This window comes from Hordeum vulgare, chromosome 2H (genome assembly GCF_904849725.1).
Source record: "Hordeum vulgare subsp. vulgare chromosome 2H, MorexV3_pseudomolecules_assembly, whole genome shotgun sequence".
Classification (NCBI taxonomy): Eukaryota; Viridiplantae; Streptophyta; class Magnoliopsida; order Poales; family Poaceae; genus Hordeum; species Hordeum vulgare.
Genome location: NC_058519.1, coordinates 637,680,415 through 637,689,934, shown reverse-complemented (window position 1 = coordinate 637,689,934; position 9,520 = coordinate 637,680,415). Strand labels below are relative to the sequence as shown.

Below are 9,520 nucleotides of genomic sequence, written 5' to 3'. Positions count from 1 at the left end.
CTATTGTTTGTGCTCATCTCACACACATACACCTTTGATATCACACAGTTGTCAAAGTTCTCCAACTAATGGCCTCAGGTACACATCAATGTCGTTGCTGGATTGCTTGGGACATTGGTTGAGCACTAGCATCATAATGAATTTCCGCTTCATGCACAACCAAGGAGGAAGGTTATAGATATATAGGGTCATGGGCCAGGTGCTATGATTGCTGCTCTCCTCCCCAAAAGGATTAATGCCATCTGTAATTAAACCAAACCAACAGTTCCTCGGGTCATCTACAAAGTTTGGCCACTCTCTCTCGATTTTCCTCCACTACGACCCATCTGCGGGTACTCTCAACTTCCCCCCTTTCTTACGCTCGTCTTTGTGCCATCGCATCAACTTGGCATGCTCTTTGTTTTGAACAAATGTTTCAACCATGGTATATAGGAGCATACCACATCACCTTGGCAGGAATCCTCTTCCTAGGACGTTGGACGTCAACATCGTCACCACGGTCATCGCGGCCGATCTTATAGCGCTCGACACCACATACCGGGCATGCATTCAAATTCTCGTACTCCTCATCGCGATACAGCATGCAGTCATTAGGGCATGCATGTATCTTCTGCACCTCTAATCCTAGAGTGCAGGTATCCTTACATACTGTCGGGCATTTCGTTGTCCTTTGGAAGCATATTCTTTAACAATTTTAACAACTTTTCAAAACCCTTGTTAGATACACCATTCTCTACCTTCCATTGCATCAATTCCAGTGTGGTACCCAGCTTCTTCTTGTCATCTTCACAATTTGGGTACAACAATTTCTTGTGATCCTCTAACATGCGCTGCAACTTCAGCTTCTCCTTTTCACTTGTGCAATTTCTCTTTGCATCAGCAATGGCCCGACCAAGATCATCAGCGGGCTCATCTGGCGCCTCTACTTCAACTTATTCCCCCGTTGTAGTGCCATTGTATTCAGGGAACGAAGGACATCCGTCATCATCCTCTTCTTCTTTATTCTCTTCCGTTAGAACCCCTCTTTCTCCGTGCTTGGTCCAACAGTTATAGCCGTACATGAAACCTGACATAAACAGGTGGACGTGAATGACTCTTGACTTAGAGTAAGTTTTATCATTCTTACAAACAGCACATGGACAACACATAAAAACATCCCGCTGGTTTGCCTTAGCCGTACACACAAAACTCTGCAAGTTAATGAACTGGGAGAGCGTCGGTCATCATACATCCATTGCCGGTTCATTATCATTACACAAGACCGAAAATACCAAATTAATACAAGTTCACACATAAGGTGTTGGGTAACGTCGCATGGGAAACAAAAATTTTCCTACGCGCACGAAAACCTATCATGGTGATGTCCATCTACGAGAGGGGATGTTCGATCTACGTACCCTTGTAGACCGCACAGCAGAAGCGTTAGTGAACGCGGTTGATGTAGTGGAACGTCCTCACGTCCCTCGATCCGCCCCGCGAACCGTCCCGCGATCAGTCCCACGATCTAGTGCCGAACGGACGGCACCTCCGCGTTCAGCACACGTACAACTCGAGGATGATCTCGGCCTTCTTGATCCAGCAAGAGAGACGGAGAGGTAGATGAGTTCTCCGGCAGCGTGACGGCGCTCCGGAGGTTGGTGATGATCTTATCTCAGCAGGGCTCCGCCCGAGCTCCGCAAAAACGCGATCTAGAGGTAAAACCGTGGAGATATGTGGTCGGGCTGCCGTGGCAAAGTTGTCTCAAATCAGCCCTAAAACCTCCGTATATATAGGGCGAAGAGGGGGAGCCTTGCCTTGGGGTCCAAGGACCCCCAAGGGGGTCGGCCGAGCCAAGGGGGGAAGGTCTCCCCTTCCAAACCGAATCCAACTTGGTTTGGAAGGTGGAGTCCTTCTTCCCTTTCCCACCTCCTCCTTTTTTTCTTTTCTCTTTGATTTTCTTCCTATGGCGCAGAGGGCCTTCTTGGGCTGTCCCACCAGCCCAGGGCTGGTGCACCACCCCCAAGGCCTATGGGCTTCCCCGGGGTGGGTTGCCCCCCCCCCCCGGTGAACACCCGGAACCCATTCGTCATTCCCGGTAACTCCGAAAACCTTCCGGTAATCAAATGAGGTCATCCTATATATCAATCTTCGTTTCCGGACCATTCCGGAAACCCTCGTGATGTCCGTGATCTCATCCGGGACTTCGAACAACATTCGGTAACCAACCATATAACTCAAATACGCATAAAACAACGTCGAACCTTAAGTGTGCAGACCCTGCGGGTTCGAGAACTATGCAGACATGACCCGAGTGACTCCTCGGCCAATATCCAATAGCGGGACCTGGATGCCCATATTGGATCCCACATATTCTACGAAGATCTTATCGTTTGAACCTCAGTGCCAAGGATTCATATAATCCCGTGTGCCATTCCCTTTGTCCTTCGGTATGTTACTTGCCCGAGATTCGATCATCAGTATCCGCATACCTATTTCAATCTCGTTTACCGGCAAGTCTCTTTACTCGTTCCGTAATACAAGATCCCGCAACTTACACTAAGTCACATTGCTTGCAAGGCTTGTGTGTGATGTTGTATTACCGAGTGGGCCCCGAGATACCTCTCCGTCACACGGAGTGACAAATCCCAGTCTCGATCCATACTAACTCAACTAACACCTTCGGAGATACCTGTAGAACATCTTTATAGTCACCCAGTTACGTTGCGACGTTTGACACACACAAAGCATTCCTCCGGTGTCAGTGAGTTATATGATCTCATGGTCATAGGAACAAATACTTGACACGCAGAAAACAGTAGCAACAAAATGACACGATCAACATGCTACGTCTATTAGTTTGGGTCTAGTCCATCACATGATTCTCCTAATGATGTGATCCCGTTATCAAGTAATAACACTTGCCTATGGCCAGGAAACCTTGGCCATCTTTGATCAACGAGCTAGTCAACTAGAGGCTTACTAGGGACAGTGTTTTGTCTATGTATCCACACAAGTATTGTGTTTCCAATCAATACAATTATAGCATGGATAATAAACGATTATCATGAACAAAGAAATATAATAATAACTAATTTATTATTGCCTCTAGGGCATATTTCCAACAGTCTCCCACTTGCACTAGAGTCAATAATCTAGTTCACATCACCATGTGATTCCAACGAATCCAACACCCATATAGTCATGGGGTCTGATCACGTCTTGCTCATGAGAGAGGTTTTAGTCAACGGTTCTGAAATTTTCAGATCCGTGTGTTCTTTACAAATCTTTATGTCATCTTATAGATGCTGCTACTATGTGCTATTCGGGTTTTGAGTCTTACTCAAATTCACACCTTACAACGCAACCAAGAACTCCTTCTTTGCTGATCTATTTTGAACTCCTTCAAAACTTGTCAAGGCATGCATCTTGTTGAAACTTCCATTAAGCGCTTTCGATCTATCTCCATAGATCTTTGATGCTCAAAGTTCAAGTAGCTCAATCCAGGTATTCCTTTGAAAACTCCTTTCAAACAACCTTGTATGCTTTACAGAAATTCTACATTACTTCTGATCCACAATATGTCAACCACATATACTTATCAGAAATTCTATAGTGCTCCCACTCACTTCTTTGGAAATACAAGTTTCTCATAAACCTTGTACAAACCCAAAATCCTTGATCATCTCATCAAAGTGTATATTGCAACTCCGAGATGCTTGCACTAGTCCATTTAAGGATCGCTGGAGCTTGCATACTTGCTAGTATCTTTAGGATCGACAAAACCTCATGGTTGTATCTCATACAATGTTTGCTCAAGGAAACCGTCGAGGAAACAATGTTTTGACATCCTACATGCAATATTTCATAAATAATGCAGCAACTACTAACATAATTCTAACAGACTTTCTTAATAGTGACTTATCACTATCATCGTATGTCTTCCTTTTAAAGATCCATCTTTACTCAATAGTCCTATGACCATCAAGTAGTTCTTCCAAAGTCTACACTTTGTTTTCATACATGGATCCTCTCTCGGATTTCATGGCTTCCAGCCATTCGTCGGAATCTGGGCCCACCATTGCTTTCTCCATAACTCGTAGGTTCACTGTTGCTCAACAACATGACCTCCAAGACAGGGTTGCCGTACCACTCTGTAGTAGTACGCGACCTTGTCAACCTACGAGGCTTGTAGTAACTTGATCCGATGCTCGATGATCACCATCATCAGCTTTCACTTCAATTAGTGTAGGCGCCACATGAACAACTTCCTTCGCCCTGCTACACACTGGTCGAAGTGATGGTTCAATAACCTCATCAAGTTCTACCACCCTCCCACTCAATTCTTTCGAGAGAAACCTTTCCTCGAGAAAGGATCCGTTTCTAGAAACAAACACTTTGCTTTCGGATCTGAGATAGGAGATGTACCCAACTGTTTTGGATATCCTATGAAGATGCATTTATCCGCTTTGGGTTCGAGCTTATCAGACTGAAACTTTTTCACATAAGTGTCGAAACCCCAAACTTTCAAGAAACGACAGTTTAGATTTCTCTAAACCTCAGTCTATACTGTTTCATCTCAACGGAAATACGTGGTGCCCTATTTAAAATGAATGCGGTTGTCTCTAATGCTTAACCCATAAACGATAGTGGTAATTCGATAAGAGACATCATAGCATGCACCATACCAAATAGTGTGTGGCTATGACGTTCAGACACATCATCACACTATGATGTTCTAGGTGGCATGAACTGCGAAACAATTTCCACATTGTCTTAACTGCGTACCAAAACTCGTAACTCAGATATTCATTTCTATGATCATATCGTAGACAGTTTATCCTCTTGTTACGACGAACTTCACTCCGAAACAGAATTGAACTTTTCAATATTTCAGATTTGTGATTCATTAAGTAAATACTCTAGTATCTACTCAAATCGTCATTCAAGTAAGAACATAATGATATCCACTGCGTGCCTCAGCACCCATTGGACTGCATACATCAAAATGTATCACTTCCAACAAGTTACTATCTTATTTCATCTCAATGAAAACAAGGCCTTGCTCATGTGGTATGATTTGCATGTCACTAGTGATTCAAAATCAAGTGAGTATAAACGATTATCATGAACAAAGAAATATAATAATAACTAATTTATTATTGCCTCTAGGGCATATTTCCAACATAAGGTTCATACACACTTATTCTCATAAAACAACATACAAGAGTTTCTAGCTAAAGCATTTAAATCCAACAACAAATGGGATCAAGATCGCAACTAAGGTAACAATTGATCCAACAACATAGTGATACCAAGCCTCTTTATTAATGACATATTTTCTAATCCTTCCAATCTTCAAGCGCATTGCATCCATCTTGATCTTGTGATCATCGACGACATCGGCAACATACAACTCCAATTTCATCTTCTCTTCTTCAATTCTTTTCGTTTTTTCTTTCAAATGCTCATTTTCTTTTTCAACTAAATTTAACTTGTCGACTAGAGGGTCGGTTGCAATTTCCGCTTCACATACCTGCTAGATAAAAGTATCTATGTCAACTTGATGGGCATAATTATCGTATAAACGAGAAATGCAACAAATAGTTATAAAAGAAAATATATCACATCCAAATCTTAAACCGGACGAGGACCGACGGGGACGGATATCAAGACCATGACACTATGTATAACAAAATCGTACAGGTAAGAAAACTATCTAAATCATACAAAAATAAGATTTTTTTGGAATAAAAGGGATAAGAACAAGAGGATTACCAAGGTGGTGCCGGCGACGAGACGGTGCGGGCGATCGATGATGGTTAATTAGGACGGAGACGGGAAGGCACTAAGTAAACCATACCTACACATATGCAAACTAAAAAGATAATTTGAGCTCAAATTGCATATAAATCAAATAAACTCCCATATAATTACTCCCAAACTAAAACCCAAAAATCACTATATAATTATGGAGCATTTAGCAATGAGAGATGAATGGACAAAGTTGCTAACCTTTGTGAACACTTGGATTGGATGGGGTACCTCAAATCCTGACAAATCTGGGGGAAAATGGAGGATGAACTCGAGCAAGGGAAGAAAACAGAGGACAGAAAGGGGAAAACGCAGAGCTGGGGTCGGGCTGGACGAATCAGTATATATAGAGATACTTTTAATCCCGGATAGTGATAGAAACCGGGACTAAAGATCTATCTCTAGTCCCGGTTTGTATTACCAACGGGGACTAATGACCCTCACAGGGGCCCAAGCCTGACAAAACCCTGTCACCATCCCTTTAGTCCCGGTTCGTAACACAAACCGGGACTAGAGGTTACTAATAAACCGGGACTAAAAACATTTCTCATGAACCGGGACTAATGATCACATTAATCCTCGTTCAAAAGCAAACCAGGACTAATAATCCAAACATAAGGTCTGTTTTCCTCTACCGTGAAGTCCGGAAGGAAGATCCACGACCCCATATCCTGTGTAGTAGCTCATGCGATGTGGCCAAGTCAAAGATTTTCTGAAGCGAACTAATGGCGACGACGAAGAGCAAAGGGGATAGCGGGTTACCCCGACGGAGGCCACGACCATGCCAAATTAGGGGGCCTGCTGGCCCGTTAAGGAGGATTCTGGAGGAAGTGCGGTGAAGCTGAACAATTCATAATAGTAAGTGTAGAGCAAAAGGAGGAGAAAGCCACAATCTTTTGAAGAGAAAAAGGCAAAAGTTGAAAGATGATATGAGCAGTAGCACCTTGACTGCTTCTTAGTGAAATTATTAACGGATGATAATGCAACCACACTTGCAAGAAGTAGGGACCATGCTGCCACTCCTGGTAAGCCTCAACAGTTGCAAGAGGGTTTGAAGGCTTGAAGCACTTAAAAAGGGCAATCCTGTATAAATTATAACCGAGTCAGGTTAGGACAAAGCACAAGAGGTAGATTAAAACAGGTACCAAGGTTTTGGGGAACACCCTTCCTTAAAAAGTGACAGCCCAACCAGAGCACAGGATGCAGAAGTGGATTAAACAACAATCGCCAACACCAAGGTACGCGGCGGTTCCAATTGTTTTTCCTTAAGATCGCCTTAATTAATTTGTGAGTTTGACATGTCAGTGGTCAGTACAGTGTGGTCAGTGAGTGGATCTGGGGGAGGAGACCCTCAGGCCCCTGCCTGTCTATAAATACAAGCTCCTGAGGCCAGTTCTTCTTAGGCTTTGCTTCCATTCTCCTTCACCTGCTCTACCAATTCCCATATATTTAGCACCAGCTCTAGCATCTCCCACCGGGCCATCAGTTGCTAGTACCTCAGGACTCCCAGCTCTTTTGGATCAACATACAGATCATGAGGACATCATTGATGGTCCTGGCCTCTCTCCTCCTCCTCCTGGTTCTGGCTACAACAGCACATGGTATGCTTCACTCATGGCTGGCTAGCTGGCCACTCATCTATTTGCTCTTGCATTTGGTGGCTCTTTTGGGGGTACCCTGTGTCCAGGATCAGTGCTCACTGGAACGAATTTTCTTTCTTTGGAAATGCAGGGATTCGGCTGGACAGGCACCTTCATGAAGCACTCGAAAACAAGGTCAGTACCCTGTCTATGATCAGTGATCCTGAATTCCTGATCCAGGCAGTTCTTCCTGCCTGAAACTGAAACTGAATCAATTTTTGTCAAAGTTTGCTCATTTCTTCTCTGCTTCCCTTGTGCATCCAGCAGGAACAACTGGCCGGGCAGCCACCCAAACCCAATGGCGCCGCTGATTCGACCGGCAGCAAGCCCTGCACGGCCGATGGGAATTGCCCAGGTACAGCAATGGAGCAGACGACTCATACCACCATTGTTGTGAAGGATAGAGACCACCACCAAGTGGTTGCTAGTGCGTACGCTCGGTCTGCCGTGCCGAGGTTCCACGAAGATTACTACGGTCCTGGCGGGCATGAACCTAATCACCACTAATTAAGCCGCTCCCTGAATATCCACCGTACTCATCCCTTTGCAGGGCATAATTACCTTCGTATGGTAGCAGTCTTCATCACCTGTCCTAATGCTGCTGCGAGCTGCGTACGTCTTGGTTTGGAGCTTGGGTGATGTAAAAGGAGAAGCACAGTTCTACTCCAATTCACGATGATTAGTAGCGGTGCTTAGCTAATAATATGTTGTGTACCTGAAACCCTGAGTTTTTAGCTCTCGATCTGCACCGTCAGTTTGGTTTTCACCCGCGCGCTACTGCTGTGACCCCAAGTTCCCAACATGTTCCCCTGTTTCTGTGGATGCATTTGCATGCATTGGCATATGTGCGTGGCCCGTAGTTCCATTTCTGGCTCTGAGCAGCAACGGTACTACTATAGCACACACATATGTCACATCATGTCAGGACGGTAAAAAAAAGACATAATTAACCACTGTAGTACGTCGACGGCCACGCGTTAACCTTCACGGCCGGCTTCTAACGTGCGCTGTTAATTGTAGCTTGACTTTCTGGCTTTTGCAGTATTTTCAGCTTCCTTGAGTTGTGGCATGCATGCATGCATGCAGGCAGCAGCCTTAACCTATCTAACGTGGAGGGTCTCTCTTTGGTGCGTGCAGGAAAGGAGAGAAAGCCACCGTCGCCGCACGCTCACGACGAACCGGCGAAGCATCAGGTCAGTGCCGTCGCAGGGCACGCATTCCTTTCCTTCCCCGGGTTTTCAGGCTCTGACCGGACTGCGCCACGCGTGTGTTTTCAGATACCCACAAAGAAGAAGGACGACGGCGACGCGCAGGTCACCAGCCAGGGTGCCGAGCAGGAGGAAGCGGCGCAACCGCAGCAGAAGAAATGGTCGCGCCGGACGCTGCCGCGGCGACCGCATCAGCCGCAGCAGGAGACGAGGACGTACCCGGACCTGATCGACATCGCCGGGATGGACTACTCGCCGGCGGCCAGAAAGCCTCCCATCCACAACTGAATCGATCCCGATGGATACATTGTCACGGAGTACGTAGATTATTATAGTACGTAGTACCACCAGTACGTGGCTACTGGTTGATTATTAGGTTTGTGGAGCTATTAGCTTATGAATCCCCGCCTGATGGAATAGAATAGTGCGGTACAGCTAATTTGATTGATCATCAAGTGGTGACTGATACTAGTACGATACTGCTACGGGACAGAGCTAGACAGCGTCGCCGGAATCGCTGCGCCTTTCGTGAGGACTGGAGACGACGATCGTCCTACTGGCACTACACAATAACACAAAACCTTGCGTTCCCCTCGAGCTTCCCGCGGTTGTAACGTGCATGCATGTACTATGCCCGTGTATGTAACAACGCCGCCGTTTTGACCACTAGTTATATAGTACCATATGTGGGAGTAGTATAGCTTTGCCGTGAGAATGTGAGGTTACGTTTATGTGCATGTGACACATCGACCAGATTATTGATTAATACTACCAATGGAGTGTGTTGCACTTAAAACGAGCTAGTCCATTCGTCCGATTAGTTAAGAGCTGGTCGGTGAGGGGCATGACAAGGGGAGGTTCGTCTCACATGCAGTGTGTGCG

General features: G+C 45.3%; 1 protein-coding gene across 2 annotated transcripts; it reads left to right on the top strand.

Annotated features, from left to right (window-relative positions):
• Nucleotides 1–7,191: 7,191 nt before the first annotated feature.
• Nucleotides 7,192–9,077, top strand: LOC123431064. Of its 2 annotated transcripts, none has more exons than XM_045114878.1 (5): nt 7,192–7,391; nt 7,522–7,565; nt 7,698–7,785; nt 8,568–8,623; nt 8,708–9,077. In XM_045114878.1, the coding sequence occupies exons 1-5, from the start codon at nt 7,325–7,327 to the stop codon at nt 8,924–8,926; spliced, it is 474 nt and encodes a 157-aa protein (XP_044970813.1). In that variant the 5' UTR covers nt 7,192–7,324; the 3' UTR covers nt 8,927–9,077. The 2 variants fall into 2 exon arrangements, with proteins under 2 accessions (XP_044970813.1, XP_044970812.1); XM_045114877.1 differs by having other exon boundaries at nt 7,695–7,785.
• The last annotated feature ends 443 nt before the right edge of the window (nt 9,078–9,520 follow it).

What these genes read in the sequence shown, in the direction of transcription:
- LOC123431064 (XM_045114877.1), top strand. Translation starts at nt 7,325, where the DNA reads ATGAGGACATCATTGATGGTCCTGGCCTCTCTCCTCCTCCTCCTGGTT. An exon ending in ATGAAGCACTCGAAAACAAG is followed by an intron (nt 7,566 to 7,694) that starts GTCAGTACCCTG and finishes TTGTGCATCCAG; the next exon opens with CAGGAACAACTGGCCGGGCA. An exon ending in ACGAACCGGCGAAGCATCAG is followed by an intron (nt 8,624 to 8,707) that starts GTCAGTGCCGTC and finishes GTGTGTTTTCAG; the next exon opens with ATACCCACAAAGAAGAAGGA.